Source organism: Vipera ursinii (assembly GCF_947247035.1).
Source record: "Vipera ursinii genome assembly, chromosome: 16".
Classification (NCBI taxonomy): Eukaryota; Metazoa; Chordata; class Lepidosauria; order Squamata; family Viperidae; genus Vipera; species Vipera ursinii.
Window position 1 is genome coordinate 8,049,025 of NC_139529.1, and position 17,597 is coordinate 8,066,621.

The 17,597-nt window shown below is 43.7% G+C and overlaps 1 protein-coding gene across 1 annotated transcript in view; it reads left to right on the top strand.

Annotated features, from left to right (window-relative positions):
• Positions 1 to 17,597, top strand: part of FIBCD1 (fibrinogen C domain containing 1) — a gene marked incomplete at both ends in the record, with an annotated part of 41,978 nt that overhangs the window by 19,351 nt on the left and 5,030 nt on the right. The window contains 2 exons of the mRNA XM_083374855.1: positions 3,602 to 3,761; positions 4,548 to 4,684. Of these exons, the coding sequence (XP_083230981.1) occupies positions 3,602 to 3,761; positions 4,548 to 4,684 (297 nt within the window). The remainder of the gene's footprint in view (positions 1 to 3,601; positions 3,762 to 4,547; positions 4,685 to 17,597) is intronic.

A 17,597-nucleotide genomic window follows, 5' to 3' on the forward strand; every position in this document is an offset into this window, starting at 1 on the left:
CACCTTTTGGGAACTTCTGATGAGCAAAGTCAATGGGGAAGCTGGATTTGCTTAACAATTGTGTGATTCACTTAATGACTCTTAGTCAAAACTGCTAAGTTTTTACCTGCTTAGCAATCATTGCAACAAAGGTCATAAAATCAGGCTCCATTTACTTAATGACCACAGCACTTAGCAATGGATGCTCTGGTTGTAATTGCTGTCATAAGTTGAGGATTTCCAGTACTTAAAGTTGTTGAGGATGATAAAGTCTGCTCTAAGAGCACCGTCAGCCCCTCCCTCTTAAACTATAAGGTCTCAAACCAAGAACAGCAGCTTCAGACCATCTTTAAACAATCTTGGTCAGAGCCATGGATATTTAGAGGATGTTCCCATTTTATGGCAATTTTTCCAGACAAGATTAAATACCAGACACAATTTAAAGTGCTAATTAATCTTTTACCAAGTCGTTACGTTTTTCAAGGGCAATATTCTATTCTGAATTGCAGATTTTTATTTTTATTTTTTTGAGATGAAATGCAAAGTGCCTACTTTAGCTTCTTGCCATTGTCAGCTTGCCTTTTCAAGAGCACAACTGCAGCGTGTACATAATGGGGTGTGTATATCCTTTTTTAATTTTGTGAGGCCGTTGGCAAATCTAGCCGATGCTGACTCTCAGGTGGCCTTGCATGCAAAACCTGCAAAGCTACATCAACTGGCTATTACAGAATTCCAGAATCTTACCTCACTCGGTCTTCTTTCCACTGGAAATTGGGTAATTTTTGAAAACAGCAGGCACACGACCCAACAGGGCAGCCGAGATTGTTCTTTTTTTGATATATAACCAAGCTTTCTTTACCACAACAATTTCTTTTCTTCTTAACTGCGTTGCAACATTTTCTTTAGAAGCAGGATGCGAAGTCTAGGAGAGAAAGATAAAAGAAACACGATCAGCACTCAGCCTCAACAGCTTTTCAAACATGCAAAACTGTGGCTGGGGAAATTGGGTGGGGGAACGTCTTCAGATTTCTCTCAGAAGTGGGATAAATTCTCCAACTGATTTTTCAAGAATGGAAAACAGGGTTAGGTTATTGTGGATAGGATGGCCACATCCGTGGAATTTTCATAGCTACTTGGAAATCACTTGCTGTAACCTTCTCTGATGTTTCTTTGAATGAGGGTTTCCCAGTGGTCTCCTCTCCAATTGATAAGCAGGCTGGATCCTGCTTAGCGCTGAGCCTCACAAAAGGAAGCAAATTGCTTGTTTTGTCGCTAAGAAAATTCTGCAGACAGAACTCGACTAAGTCACCAAGAACTGAAATGGAAGGAGATGGATATAAAACTCCCCCCCCCCACATCAGGTAGTCTTTGATTTATGACCGGGCATTTAATGACCAAAAAAATGGGGCAAAACGGGGCAAAACCCATTTAACAATTGCCTCGCTTAACAACAGAAATTGTTGTGCTGTGCTCAGTTGTGGTTGTAAGTCACGGGGAAACAACTAAACTCAACAAAGCTAAGCCCCCAAAGAAAATAAAAACCACAGTAAGTGCCACATGAAGTTTGAGGACCCTGTGATCTACAAAAATGTGGGGAACTTTTCTCTGAGACCTCCATTCCAGGGATAGTGTGACAGAAGGGGAAATAATTAACTGCGAGATTGGGAAGTCATTGTGGGCCCTGTATTGGTTTTTAATTAAATATAACTGTCCATAAAACAAAAATTAATATAGATTTTTGTCAGGGTTCCACGTGTTCCTTTTAAGACATTTTTGACAGCTGGGGGGGCGGGGGGGAAAGGGGGGTTATAAGCCCTGATCTCCAAGAACAGGAGACTGGATAAATTAAATGCTGGCTTGTATTTTTAATCCTTATTCATTATTATTTAACAGTCGCCCTCTATGCTTTATCTATTCCACTCCTTCTCCGGGGGAGGGTCAGTATGCTTATTTTTGCCCCCTTTTTCAAATGTCTGTGGAGATTCCTTGTCATTCAGGTCAGGGTTGTCCCAAAGGTGCTTTTCCAAGAGGCAACTGGACTTTTTTTTGCTTTTTCTTGGTCACTTAATGCGTTGTTTTCCAACCTTGGCAATCTTTAGACGGCTGGACTTCATCTCCCAGAATTCCCCAGCCAGCGTGGCTGGCTGGGGAATTCTGGGAGTTGAAGTCCAGTTGTCTTAACATTGCCAAGGTTGGGAAACTCTGACTTAATGAACTGTTGTATAGCGGAGGACTTCCTGTACTTAATAACAGCCAACATTCTTCAGATTTTACCTGTTTCTGGGACATCTGGAACTTAAATCTGAGACTCTTCTTTTTTGGCACAAACATAAGCCAATGCTCGGACTTCAATGTTACAGCAATCTCGAATATTCAACCATAGGTTTCACTTGCATTGCTCAAATACATTTGGGGAGATTTTCATTGGCCCCTGAAAGACAAAGAAAACAATATTTTTTCCCCCACTAATTTGCAAATTTGGACATTTCGTGCTTGTTTAGAGTTTTGCTTTGTGCATTGATGTCGATTTTCAATCACGAACCTCAATTCCTAGAAGGCTAAAATGTTCCCCAGCAACTTTCTGACTGCTGTTCTTTTGAAGCCATTTATTCTTCTGAGCAGAAATCAAAATAATTTATCTTTTGCAAAAAAAAGAGCCCATAGTCAGTGGCAGGGCTCATATACTATTGGCAAGCATGATTCACCACAATTGTGATAAATATCTGCCTGCTGTATTTGACAAGTCAAGAGGATCTTTGCTTCCTAGCCGGCAGGGGTGTGAAATTAGAAATATTGGTTACACCGGCTGGTGAACTATAAAAACCACCCACCTTAAAAATCGTAAGTTTAATCCAAAGGTCAGATCAATACATTGACCGAATTAAGACATTGATGGAAATGACCCCTAGTTTTTCAGTTGTGGGGTGCAGCCTGCAGAAGAAACTAGCAATTTTCTGAGTGAAGGGGTCACGTCTGAGCTTTCAAATAAACTGGGAGGAGGAATCATTAATTATTATATTTGGATTTTCTTCCCATTGTAAAAAAAGACACACATGGCATCCGCTCGGCTCAACAAATTCTTTTTTTTTTCTTTTCCTTCCTGGTGAAATAAATGAATGGCCTTCTAATTTGTCAATGGAAAAATTCAATACAGGCAGTCCTCGACTTATGACTATTCTTTTAGTGACCGTTCAGACTTGCAACAGCACTGAAAAAAGACCTTTTTTCACACTTAACGACCGTTGCGGCATCCCCCTGGTCAGGTGATCAAAATCCAGAGGCTTGGCAAGTGGCATGTACTTATGATGCTTGCCACATCCCGGGGTCACGTGATCCCCTTTTGCGACCTTCTGACAAGCAAAGTCAATGGGGGAAGCTGGATTCCCTTACCGACCGTGTGACTCACTTATCAACCGCAGGGATTCACTTAATGACTGCAGCTCACTTAGCAACTGTTCTTGCTCAGCCCCAGAAATTTTGGGCTCCATTTTGATTGTAAGTCGAGGACTAGTGGTAAACAAAGGGGGTGTTTAGGGCCTTTCGAAACAAGAAAACGAAAAGCCGCGGAGGATCAGGAAAAGCTTTCTGTGTTGACTTATTTGATTTATGCTTCTCTACGCAGCTGCTTTCCGAAAGCCAGACCCACATAGCGCGGCTGGTCAGCTCCGTCAGCGACATTCTGGACACGCTGCAAAAGGAGCGGAGCCTCGCCCGGCCACGGATGAAGGCGGACCTCCAGCGGATCCCGTCTTGGGGCCCACGGCCCAAAGGATGTCCAAACGGTGGGTCATCTTGCCCCCTTCTCCTTCTTGAGCCAGCAGTACAGGCGGTCCTCCAGTTATGGGCCACAGCTGAGCCCAACATTTCCATCGGTAGCCAGACAGTTGCTCAGTGGGTTTTGCCTCGTCTTATGCTCTTTCTCGCCACGGTTGTTAAGTGAATCCTTTCTCCTCCTTCTCCTCCTCTCTCCCAACTCCCTTCTAGCACCGATGGTGTTCCCTAGCTGGGTCATGAAACGTCTGCAAGAAACCAGCCAAGCTCAGAGAGCACCAAGGACCCCACAGTTCATCCCTGAGCTACAAATATTCTCTCCTCTCAGAAACATTTCCTCATCTTAAAATGTCTCTCGTCTTAAAATGGAACCGTTACTTTTGCTTTCAGGATCAAATCTGGGCTGACTTTTTCCTCCATGCCTCAATGAACGTTTCTCCAAAACCTTCCACCTTCCCGTAGGTGGTCCATGGTTAGCCAGGAGGACCGAAATGCACGTTTTTGTGGTCTGGCAAAGCTGAGGGAGAAATGCCTTTCCCTGTCCTCCATCCAGTCTGAGCTATCATCCCTGGTCTCAATCTGACCCCCAAATGGAGCCTTCAAAGTTCATCCAGGGACTGGAAACCAGGGGAAGAAAAGGCAATTTAGCAATAAATGACTAGCACTGAGAAGGGAGGGCCCCCCCTCCCTTAAGAGTTCAGTGAAGTTCTAATTAGGCTATTAATTAACCTTCCTGCCTGCTTCGTTTCCCCCATTCTTCTCATCAAATTATCCTTTTATGCCATCTCTCGCTACAGGCTCAAGGCCTCGGGATTGCTTTGACGTCTATGCCGGTGGACAACAAGGGGACGGGGTCTTCTCCATCTTCCCCACTCACTACCCCGAGGGGTTCCAGGTTCACTGTGACATGACCACAGATGGTGGAGGATGGACGGTAAGGGGGTGTCTCTTCTTCCCCCAAACTGAAGCCTCTTGACCTTTCCTCAAGGTGGAAATCAAACGGGGGACAGGCAAGGGAGGAGAAGGCTGGTGGGACCTCAGAAGGGAATCAGGCAGGCCCGGGGGGGGGGATTCTTTCTCGAGGGAGGGGCCAGGAAATTTGGTCTTTGTGTTGTCTTGGACAGCAAGCAAAGCCATGGGTGGGTTGGAAAGAGCTTGGGGGGGCAGAATTTGAAGATGTAAAGGATTTTAAAAATGGGCTTTTCCCCCCTACGAACCTATTGCTCTTTGAGTCTCGCAAATCTCTTGTTCTTCAGGGGTGGGGCAAATGCCAAGTTTATGAGAAATTTCTTTCTCTCCCTCCTCTAACTTCCTTCCTCCTTTCCCATTTTCTTTCTTTCTTCTCCTTTTTTTTGTTTTTTCCCTTCTTCCATCCCACCCTCTTTCTCTCTCTCTCTCTCTCTGTCTCTCTCTCCCCCTCCCCCTTCTTTCCTCCATTCATTTCTTTCTTTCCTTCTTTTTTCTGTTTCCTTTTTCTTCTGCTTTCCTTCCTTCCTTTTCTCTTTTTCTCTTTCTTTTTCTGTCTTCTTCCATCTCATTTCCCTTCCTTCCTTCCTTCCTCCCTCCCTCCCTTCTTTCTTTCCTTCCTCCCTTCCTTCCTCCCTCCCTCCCTTCCTTCCTTCCTTCCTCCCTCCCTTCTTTCCTTCCTTCCTTCCTTCCTTCCTTCCTTCCTTCCTCCCTCCCTCCCTCCCTCCCTCCCTTCCTTCCTTCCTTCCTTCCTTCCTTCCTTCCTTCCTTCCTTCCTTCCTTCCTTCGCTTCCCTTCCTACTGGCAGACATCCAACCTTCTTGCACTCTTGGGAGAATTAAATCTCCTTTTTTACCCCTCTCCCCGACGTCCATCATAATGTTAAAAAAGAAATGGTAATTGCTACCATGACCACATTTGATTATATTGGGGGAGGGGGGGAGTTCCTAAAAAAAAAAACAAGCATAAAGCGAAACTCCATTGGCTTCATCATGCGGGTGTAAAATAAACTAATTTCCGGAGAACAGCAGATGGGAAATAAATCTATACAAGTGTAAATGTGAAGGATTGCAATAATGTCAACTTTATTATTAATAGATGTGGCTGCACGGACCATTTGCAGTATAGAAAAGTAGTTGTTAGATATGCCGGTTAGATGCTCTGTGGGTGCAGTTGAATTGATACGCTATAATCAACGTAATGAGTCTTGGTTTGTTTTAGCTTAGAATGTTAAGTTGTTTATAAAGGACAGTTTAAATCCCTGTTTTACAAACCGGGCAACTTTAAGATCTGCGGACTTCAACTCCCAGAATTCCCATGCTGGCTGAGGAATTCTGGGAGCTGGTCCTCACACCGTTAAGTCGCCAAGTTTGATAAACACCGGTTTAAAAGCTATCTCATCCCCAGAGTTTGCTGCTAACCTCAGTTTGTTTCCCTCGTTGAACCCACTTTGAACAGGACAAATATGCGCATTAAATCGAGGTTTTCTTCAGCTCCCTGCATACATACACGTTACTCAATTTTAAAAGTAGGGATGCAAGGATTGGAAGTTCAGAGAAATAGCCTCTTTCTGCCAAACACAATTTATCTTTTGGCTGATGCTCCAAGCTCAGCATTTCAAAGTTCTTCATATAAGCAATAAATCCCAGTGCTTGGGTGTACACAGGGAGTCCTTCAAAATTACAATGGCACTGAAGAAGTGACATATGTCAGTTTTTCAGACTTACGACCGTTGTAACATCCTCGTGATCACGTAGCCAAAATCCAGACACCTAGCAGCTGACTCGTATTTACGACAGTTGCAGCGTCCCTTTTTGCGACCTTCTGACAAGCAAAGTCAATGGGGGACCCAGATTCACGTAACAACTGCGTCTTCCTGGCTGGGCAACCCCCCTCATTATTAAGTTAACATCCCACTCTTCTTAAACACCTGTTTTATTTTAAATTGCGAGACTGAGCCTTCCAAAGCATTTTCATTAATAAATAAATCTGCAGGCTGATGTAGGGAAGTGGCTGTGCAGTCTTAATTTACAGCTGGGCAGAGATAAACAGAAGCAGAGGCTGCGGACAGAAGAGAATCTGCCTCAATTAAAAACCGGGCTTTGCTGAAGAGCACTTACTTCGAAATGGTCGCGGCGGAAAGCAGCAGCATTGCAATGAACAGGACAAATCTTCCATTGCCCTCCGAGACTCTTGCGGTGCTTAAAGCGCAGCCAGGACTGCGGAGGGAAAGAAGGAAACAAAAGCCAAATCAGTTTCTTATGCCCTGTTGGAATCTCTGGATTTAAGACTGGATGAAGGAGTGGGAAGTTAATTGATGTCTCTTTGGTTGCATCCAATCCATCAACCTTTTGACTTGCTGGCTTCTGAGCCAGTTGACGTCCTCATTTTATGTTTTCCTGGAAAGAAATCTTACCCTAATGTTGTTGTTGGGAATTTGAGGATCATAGAAACCTTCCTTCCTTCCTTCTTTCCTTCCTTCTTTCCTTCCTTCCTTCCTTCCTTCCTTCCTTCCTCCCTCTCTCCCTCCCTCCTCTTCATCCTCTCTCCTTCCCTTCATCCTTCATTCCTTCTTTCCTTCTCTTCTCCTTCCTTCCTTCCTTCCTTCCTTCCTTCCTCCCTCCCTCCCCTTCATCCTCTCTCCTTCCCTTCATCCTTCATTCCTTCTTTCCTTCTCTTCTCCTTCCTTCCTTCCTCCCTCCCTCCCTCCCTCCCCTTCATCCTCTCTCCTTCCCTTCATCCTTCATTCCTTCTTTCCTTCTCTTCTCCTTCCTTCCTTCCTTCCTCCCTCCCTCCCCTTCATCCTCTCTCCTTCCCTTCATCCTTCATTCCTTCTTTCCTTCTCTTCTCCTTCCTTCCTTCCTTCCTTCCTCCCTCCCTCCCTCCCCTTCATCCTCTCTCCTTCCCTTCATCCTTCATTCCTTCTTTCCTTCTCTTCTCCTTCCTTCCTTCCTTCCTTCCTCCCTCCCTCCCTCTTCCATCCTTCCCTCTCTCCCTTCTTTCCTCCCTCCCTCCCTCCCTCCTTCATTGTGGAAACGTTCTACAGGTAGTCCTCGATGATAGAGCCCAGAATTGATGTTGCTAAGTGAGTCCTTCAGGAAAGGGCGGTATATAAATTTAATAAAATAAAATAAAAAAATAAATTTGTTCAGGGACTTTTGCCCCATTTTACGACTTTTCTTGCCCCCGTCGCCCCTCCTTGTGAAGTGAATCTGGCCTCCCCATGGACTTGGCTTGTCACATGACTCTGAGAACCGTCATAAACATGAACCGCTTCTCAAGCATCTGAAGGTCAATCCCGTGAACCTGGAGATGGGGCAACGGTTGTAAGTGTGAAAAACGGTCGTAAGTCACCTTTTTTCAGTGCCGTTGTAACCTTGAACGGTCACTAAACGAGCTGTTGTAAGTCAGGGACTACCTGTACTCACTCTTTGGGGTCCCCCATGAATTTTCCACCTGTTTCTTTAAATAAATCCACTTAAAGAAAGAAAGAAGTCACAAATGTTTATAGGTGTAAATTACCAGCTTTCCAGTTCTTTCACCTCCATTTTTTTTTTACAAAAATGTGTCACCAGAAGGTAGTTTAAAACACACCTGGCTGCCTCTAGATACCTTGCCGTGTCACTTCACCAAAATCCCCCCCCCATCACACAATTACACTTAAATGAAAATTGGGTTGTGCAAAGGGAGGAATTGATTTTAAAAACACACGACCTTTTCCCTCGGCAACATCCCAGCCCCATCCTAATTTGTTAATTAATCTTTCCTGACAAGTTCGTGGTTCGCAGGAACGAGGCCTTTGTGCGGCTTTTGGAAAAGGGAAAAGTGTTCTGAGCTGCCACCCACCCACCCACCCTTAGGAGCAGCTCAGTATTATAAAGAAAGCGGGAATGAATTAAATGATGGATGTGTCAATACTTTATGCATGCAACTGAACAAATCTTGCAGTTTTTTCCTACTGGCTCTCATTTCAACTTGCCTTGGAAAGTTTCCTTCAAGGAGTGAAAAAACTTCACTTAAAATTGTTCTAGTTTTTGAAGTTCTTTAGATGTGGTGTTGTCTGAATTAGGGAATAATCAGAAACACAGAACTTAGGAGGGGGTCCTTGGCGATCTCTGAGCTTACTTGTTTTCTTGCAGACATTTCATTATCCAAACTAGGTAACTCCATCGATGCTGGTGACGTTACCTAGTTTGGTAATGAAACATCTGCAAGAAAACCAGCAAGCTCGGAAAGCACCAAGGACCCCTCATTTCAACTCTGAGCTACAAATATTCTCCTTTATTGGTACACGGAACATAGAACAATAGAGTTAGAAGGGACTTTGGAGGTCTTCTAGACCAGCCTTCTGTTTGAGGATTCCAGACAAATGTCTGCCCAACCTCCTTCTTGAGAACCTCCATCGATGGAGCATCCACAACTTCAGGAGGCAAGCCGTTCCACGGATTAATTGTTGTGCCAGGAAATTTCTCTCCATTTCTAGGTGGGATCTCTTTTTGATAAGCTTCCATCTGTAACTTCTGTCATCTCCCTCCATCTCTCCCTCCCTCCATCCATCCATCTTCCAGCTGTACTTCTTGATCTGCCTGTCAAGCGCCATGGAAATCAGGAGAGTTCAAACGAGTATAAGGACTTATCGCAAGCTTAAACTATCTAGAAGAACCTGAGCAACTAGCGGTCAAGGGAAATGAGCAGGAGATAAGAAGGCATTCGAAGTGGGCTGAAGTTAGATCTCTTGCGGGCGTGCCGGGACCCATGACTTATGACGTGTTTGATCCCTCCTACACATCTCCTACACTGCCCTCAGGTGCTTTGGAGAATAGGTTGACCCCCCCTTCTGCTTTGTGGCAGTCCCTCAAATATTGGAAGACTGTTACTATGTCACTCCTAGTCCTTCTCTTCATTAGATTAGACATACCACTCGGAAACTCCCTGTGACTTTATTATTTTTTCCTTTCTTGGTAGGGAACTTTTACACGAAAAGGACCGTTTTCCCCCCCCGCCCCAGCTCTTTTCCAGCCATTTCTTCAGCTCTTGATGACAAATATTGGTCAAGAACACAAACCCCGCCAGGACAATTTGTCTGAAGACCGAATCTTAGCTTGTTAGTCAAAAGCAGACAGGGAAGTATGGAACCTCATTTATTTCATTTCCCCTGCAGCCCTGGTTATTATTATTTTTTTTCAATCAACACGTTGGCTACGTGGTGCAGCAACCGAGGCCTCTCGGTGCAGATTTGCAGCATGATTGTCAAATTAAATCATTTACACCCTTTGTTTGACATTTCCCTGCAAATTGGCCAATGAGTAGGCTTGCAGAAAATCAATTCAGCCATTCGGTTTCTGGATGATTCAAGTATCACCCAGAGCCACAGAAAAAGGGTGATAGAGCAAACCAGGTTAAATGGGGCCAGACAACACTCAGGAAGGGATTACAATAAAAACGATTAATATGTGCGAAACGTCGAGGCGTGATAAGGAACTCTAGCAGAATAATCTTGTTCCTGATGTCAGCCTTTCCAGGTAGACTTGGAAACAGGTAGACAGGAAACATGACAGTTATGCTAATTCTACTTTATTGTAAAGCTACATTAATATAAGTTTACATGTCTGAAAGTGCATATCTCCCGCTCTTTCCTTACAGCCTGAGAAATTAGGAAGGGGGATTTTTGAATCTCTTTCTCCACCCATAATAGAGCCGAGGGCTCTGCGGTCTCTTATCTGTTCCCTAAGCAGCATTTCCTTCCCTAGTCTCTCAAAGTCTTCCTCGCATATATTACACGTGCTTCCTGAATAGAACATAGAATCACAGGGCTGTAAGGGACCTTCAGAGGTCTTCTAGTCCAACCCCCTGCCAAAGGCAGGAGACCTTGTACCATCCTGGTCAAATGGTTGTCCAGTGTCTTCTTGACAATCTCCAGTGATGGAGCACCCACAACCTCTGGAGGGAAGTGCTTCCACTGGTTAATTGTTCTTGTTGTCAGGACATTTCTCCTTAGTTCTAGGTTGGACCTCTCTTTGATAATCTTCCACCCGTTACTTCGTTGTCTTGCCCTCTGGTGCTTTGACAGCCCCTCAAGTACTGGAAGACAGTCACCACGTCACCCCTAGTCCTTCTCTTTGTTACACTAGACATAGCTAGTTCCCTCAACTGTTGGTGGTATGGTTTAGCCTCCAGTCCCATTATTATCTTTGTTGCTCTTCTCTGAACACTTTTAGGTCTAACTTGCAAAATTCTTTTAAAGACACCAGTGTTGTTGTTGTTGTTGTTGTTGTTGTTGTTGTTGTTGTTGTTGTTGTTGTTCTTCTTCTTCTTCTTCTTCTTCTTCTTCTTCTTCTTCTTCTTCTTCTTCGTCTTCTCCTCCTCCTCCTCCTCCTCCTCCTCCTCCTCCTCCTCCTCCTCTTCTTCTTCTTCTTCTTCTTCTTCTTCTTCTTCTTCTTCTTCTTCTTCTTCTCCTCCTCCTCCTCCTCCTCCTCCTCCTCCTCCTCCTCCCTGCCTACAATGTGAGCTGCCCAAGGCAGATGTGGATATAAACAGGCTGTGGGTCTCTTCCAACTTTACCTCAACCCTTTCAGCAAATTCTGAAACCCTTTTGGGAATCATGAGTTGGGTTAAATGGCTCCTAGTGCTCTATAAATCCTCTCGGATGAGGTCACTGAATTTCTCCAACTCAAAGAGATCCTGCAGTCAGCAAGCTCACGACAAGCTGCCAGTTTGTTTTCTGAATTCGTAAGTAAAACCAGTACCACTCTATCCTGCACTGGCCAGGCCACATTTGGAAGGCTGCAACCAGTTCTGGTCACCACAATGCAAAAAAGGTGTTTAAACTCTAGAAAGAGTGCAGAGAAGAGCAACAAAGCTGATCAGGGGACCGGAGGCTAAATCCTACGAAGAGCAGTTCAAGGTTCTAGGTACGCTTAACTTAACAAAGAGAAGAATGACAGGATAACAAGATTCTGTTAAGGTCACTTTAGAGTTTATTTATTTATGGTGTGTATACCTCCTTTATTATTTTTACAAATAACTCAACATGGCGAACATATCCAAGACATTTTCCTCCTCCTATTTTCCCCACAACAACAACAACCCTGTGAGGTAGGTTGGGCTGTGAGACAGAGTGACCCCAGCTGTTTTTTCTCCTTAAGATGAGACTAGAACTGACAGTCTCCCAGAGCCTGCCTTGGTGCCTTAACCACTAGGCCAAACTGGCTCTCCACTAAAGTAGAGTTGGCTTATCTTTTCGTGTTTCCTGCGTGGTCTACTCGAAAGGCTGACATTGATCTTGCAAGTCTGAAAGTACAAATCTCCCAAGATCCCTTTTTGCTGCCAGATAAGTTAGATCAGCTCCCTTCCACGTTTCCTTCTCTGCCCATTATTCATCTGCGGGCTCTCCTTTTATCTAACAGTCTCCTAGGCAGCATTCCTCCTCCCCCAAAGCCGTTCTCACATCCCATCCTTCCTTGCCCAGCACCTTAATAATGTTATCCCATTCTTTCAGGCCCGGCTGCTGCAAAGAGAGAAGATTTATCAATTCTATGCCTGTGATCAAAGCTGTATGCAAAAGGCCCCTTTGAAATTACTCAGGGCAAGTACACAGAGCTCAAGGTCACCGAAAGCTGTGGGTATCGGCCTCAAAGGCACTTTCCGAAACTAAGCAGAGAAGCGTAATTTCTACCAGGCCAAAGAGGGAGCGATTGTATTCCCTGCATTAATTAGTTTAAATAAATTACATTTTGGTTACATTTTGTGCTCAAGCCCCTTCCGTTCCACCAGTCCTGCCTCATTTTCAGTGTATGGTCTCCAGCCAATATAGGCTTAACAAGAAAAAGAAAGAAAGAAAGAAAGAAAGAAAGAAAGAAAGAAAGAAAGAAAGAAAGAAAGAAAGAAAGAAAGAAAGAAAGAAGGAAGGAGGAAACCACTCAAACCTTTCTACAAAATCATGCCTTCTGAATCATTTGGATTTGGCTAAAAACCTCCAGTGTTGGAGCATTCACAACTTCTGGAGGCAAGTTGTTCCACTGGTTACCGTAATTGTTCTCATTGTCAGGAAATTTCTCCTTAGTTCTAGGTTGCTTCTCTCCTGGATTGGTTTCCATCCATTGCTTCTTGTCCTTCCTTCAGGTGCTTTGGAGGATAGCTTGACTCCCTCTTCTTTGGGGCAGCCCCTGAGATATTGGAAGGCTGCTATCGTGTCTTTCCTAGTGATCATATGAAAGAGTGGTTCTCCTTGAGATAAACCTTGAGAAGAATATGGTGGACCCATCTCAGCAACTTGAAGCTCTCCAAGGATCATCACCATCTTGTTTTAAGACCATATGTAAACGTCAGCACTTTTTTTTTTTTGACAAAAATCCATCTCCTTGTTTCCATTCTTACATCTAAAATGTCAGTCACTGATCTGCTTGCCTTTTCCTTGACGAGTGCTGTCTGAGCTACTCCTGGCAGAATGCTATCAAGATGTCACAATGAGAATCTTCAAATAATTCATCACTCAGGCCCACAAACGCCTTCAAATGCCTTTGCTTATTTCCCATCTTCGTCGTGAAATGCCCAAATGCTTTACTCATCTTATCGCCCCAGTGACAAGGACAAACACAACAACTCTGCTAATTAGCATTTCAAATAATCACGATTATTTTCTGATCCTTAGAATGCTCTGACATCTTAGCATTAGAAGCCGATATTGTATTAGCAAGATGGAAACTGTCTCTCTGTCTGGTTGCTAAGAGTCAATCCAGATTTGATGGTACCTAATTCCCCTATCAATATGGAAACAGGCTCAACTCAAGGATATCTCTTGACTAGATTTGCAACCAACTTCACCATGTTTAGCCGTGAAAGCTGAACATCTGCATTCACAAATGTGGTTAGCTTTAATCTTGGTTACTCATCTTTCTGCATCTTAACAGAATAGCAGAGTTGGAAGGGACCTTGGAGGTCTTCTAGTCCAACCTTCTCCTCAAGCAGGAAACCCTATAACATTTCAGACAAATGCTTGTCCATCCCTTCTTAAAAACCTCCAGTGTTGAAGCACCCACAACTTCTGGAGGCAAGTCGTTCCACTAGTTAATTGGTAGGAAGTTTCTCCTTAGTTCTAGGTTGCTTCTCTTCTTGATTAGTTTCCATCCATTGTTTCTTGGCCTGCCTTCTGGTGCTTTGGAAAATAAGTTGACCCCTTCTTCTTTGTGGCAGCCCCTCAAATACTGGAAAAGTGCCAAGATGTCACCCCTCGTCCTTCTTTCTTTAGACTAGTCATACCCAAATCCTGCAACCGTTCTTTGCGTGTTGCTTTGTTGCTCTTCTCTGCACTCTTATACAAATACAGTATAATGCAACTTATTATTTATGGTCCTCGTCTGTGTCTCACCTTTCAACTGACTTGGGAGGCCAGTGTGTGGTGTAGGTGGTTCACATGGTGTGGTAAGATGGAGGGTTTGTTGTCACTGTGTGTTGGGGGGAGAGAGCACGGGGGGGGGGGGGGGGAAGGCTCAGCTAATCTCAATGTACACATGTTGTACTTTGACAATAAAGGTTTATTATTTTATTATTCAAGTCTTTCCTAGGAAGCCAATCCAGGAAAAAACAAACAAACCACAGTCAATAAAATTGCAACAAGTATTAATTTAAAACAATAAACACAACTAGCCAAACCTTAGCCTGTGGCAGCTGCTAGATTTGTAACTAGCTAAGAGTTTGGTGTGAGTGAGTCACCTTGTAAGGGAGTTGGGCGGCATAAAACTTAATAAATAAATGAATGGTGAGCGAGTAAATAAATAAATAAAATCCAGTCACTGACGTAGTCTCCAAAATGACCCGGGACGCTGAGACCGTCATAAATATGAACCAGTTGCCAAGCCTGTGACTTTTGATCAAGTGATCATGGGGATGTTGCAACGGTTGTTAAGTGTGAACAGTGGTCATAAGTCAAGAACTACCTATAAGGCAATTTTGAAATGAAGATTTAGTTGGCATCCAAACTTTTTTTAACTCAACCAAAGGACGCAAAAAGCTAGAACGAGAAATCCTTTTAAAAAGTACTGTATGACTTGGTTCCCGCAGTCAAAGCTATTGACACATTATCTTCTATAATATTGTCTTCTTTTTTTTTCTCCCGGACATTTGATCTGGGTTTTTAGACTGAAATCTTCAGGGGAAGGCTAACTGATCCGATAGACAGAAAATTGATTTTCGTTTCGCTTCCCACAATTGGGTTATCTTACCAAGAATGGCACTTTCTGCCTTGTCAGCGTCTCAAAGTTGGACTCAAATTTTGCCCTCCTGGGATTCAACAAATAGATCAGTTATAATGAACACTTGATCTAATGCAATCGCTTAAGCTCTTTTGCAACGGAAGGCAAGCTCTTTCTACACTCCGGATCTAGGGCTGAAATAAAGTTTGGCTGAGCAATGGAGGATTACTGGAAACCACAGCATGCAACCACGATTGAGGCCAAAATTTTCGTTGCTAAGTGAAAAATTGGCTAAGCGAGTTTTGAGACCTTTCTTGCCGCGGTTGTTAAGCAAATCTCTGCAGTGGTTCAGTTAGTGACACGGTTGTTAAGTGAATCTGGCTTCCTCGCTGACTTTGCTTGTCAGAAGGTCGCAGAAGGGAATCACGTCCCCCCCCCCCGGGACATGACAACTGTCATAAATATGAGCACCCGAATGTAAATCACATGACCCCGGGGATACTACAACGGTCGTAAGTGTGAAAAATGGTCATAAGTCAGTTTTTTGGCGACATGGAACAGTCACTGAGGACTACCTGTATTTCGCTCTAGGTAGGATATGAAAAGGAGGTTTCTGCTTTACTCTTTCTTAAATTGGCTGGAGTCAATTGTCTCTCTTCTTATTCATTTTCGTAGTGCATTAGAAGTAATGTTTTTTTTTTGTTTTTTTAACCATTAACAAAGCTACAGACCAACAATGATTCATTTTCTGAAGCTGGAAGAAAACAGCCGTGCAGTTTTCTTGACCCTCAATTTTGTCAGCCGACATTTCTTGGATAAGTGGATAAATAAAACCACTGCCTTAGAGACACAAGCAGAAATCTCAGTATTTTAGCTTTTAGCAGATTTACTGGCTTGCACTAGTAGTGGAGAATAACACTTATTTTCACGTTCCCACAGGTGGTTAAAAGGCAATTGCTGAGTAGCAAAGGGTTGCAGGCTTTAAGGTGGGTGGACTTCGATTCCCAGCCAGCCTGCTGCCTTAAAACGGCCAAGTCTGAGAAAAACTCTTTGCGAACTGGTCCCCCAAACCAAGGGGAATTTTTTAGCAGCATTTTGTTTGATCAGGATTTTGGATCAATGGGACAGAATTTTTACTTTACGCCCATAGTAACCAGAGTAACACACACACCCCTTCCATTCTAGTAAACCCTTATTCATATTGTGATGCCAGCAGTGGGAAGAACGGTTGCAAGAACTGGGTATGTCCAGTCTAATGAAAAGAAGGACTAGGGGAGAGAAGATAGCAGTCTTCCAGTATCTCAGGGGCTCCTACAAGGATGAGGGGGGGGGTCAAACTATTTTCCAAATCACCAAAAGGCAAGAGGAAAAACAATGGATGGAAACTAATCAAGGAGAGAAACAACCTAGAACTAAGGAGAAATTTCCTGACAGTGAGGACAGTTAACCCACGGAACGGCTGGCCTCCAGACGTTGTGGGTGCTCCAACACTGCAGGCTTTCCAAAAGATTGGACAATCATTGAAATAGATATAGGGTTTCCTACCTGAGCAGGGGGTTGGACTAAAGGACCTCTAAGATCCCTTGCAACTCTGTTGTCCCATGTTCTAAAATACCAGAACTCTCCGATTTTCCAAGACGTTTAGAATCCTATTGCGGTTGGGAGAAAACAATTGAGATGAGTCTCACGTGTGGAATTTTTCAGGAAACGAGACAGATAATTTCTCCCCCCCCCCACGCCTCTTGCGCCTGGCTCTGTGTTGTCTAATTTTAGACAAATAAAAAACTCTCTTTGCTGCAGAATGGACAAGCCTGCTCTTCAGTCTGCAATCCGCTGCCTGCTGTGTTCCTGGGTTGTGATCCCCTAGTTTGCCCTTTTAGATTTTGCCCAGCTATTTTTTTTAATGAGACCTTTCTTAATTGTTACTCAGCGGCCCTCTATTTTTTATTGTTTGGCATCTCAGCTGGGTCCCCTTGATGCATTCACAAAAGGAATTCTACTGCGCCCGATGATGCAAAAATAAAAAATAAATAATCCTGCAAAAGGGATAAATAATGCAAAAAAAAAAAGGGAGGGGGGGCCCCTGGGAAAATCAAAAGAGGAAAGTTGCTTTCCGAGCTGCAAATTGTAAGGACTCAAACCTCAAAGAGAAGTAATGGGGGGGAGGGAAAGTCCCATTTTGTCTGCCCCCAATAAAGTCATCATAGTAGATCGGTTGTGCAATAATCTAATCACAAATAATTTATGCAGCATGAAATTGCCAGAAAGTTTTCAAGAAGAATCGTCTGCTGCAGCTCAAAAAAAAAGCGGAGAATTTGCTTTGTGCAAACTCAGAGAGAGAGAGAAAAGAGATTAATATTTTTCAGGATATTAACGTACCAGATCACCCAATTAATTAGTAATAAAAATATATTTTGTCACAGCAAAGGGCAGCACCCGGCAAATGTGCCTGATCAAAAAATTTAAGCCAATCCGTCCTGACTTCATTTACAGCATCCCCGTGATCACATGCTCAAAATTTGGGCGTTTGGCAACTGGCATGTAGGTCCTTGACTTATGGCCACAACTGAGCCCCAAATTTCTGTTGGTAAGCGAGGCAGTTGTTAAATGAATTTTGCCCCAGTTTACGACCTTTCTTGCCACAGTCAATTGCACGGTTGTTAAGTGAATCTGCCTTCCCCTTTGCTTGTC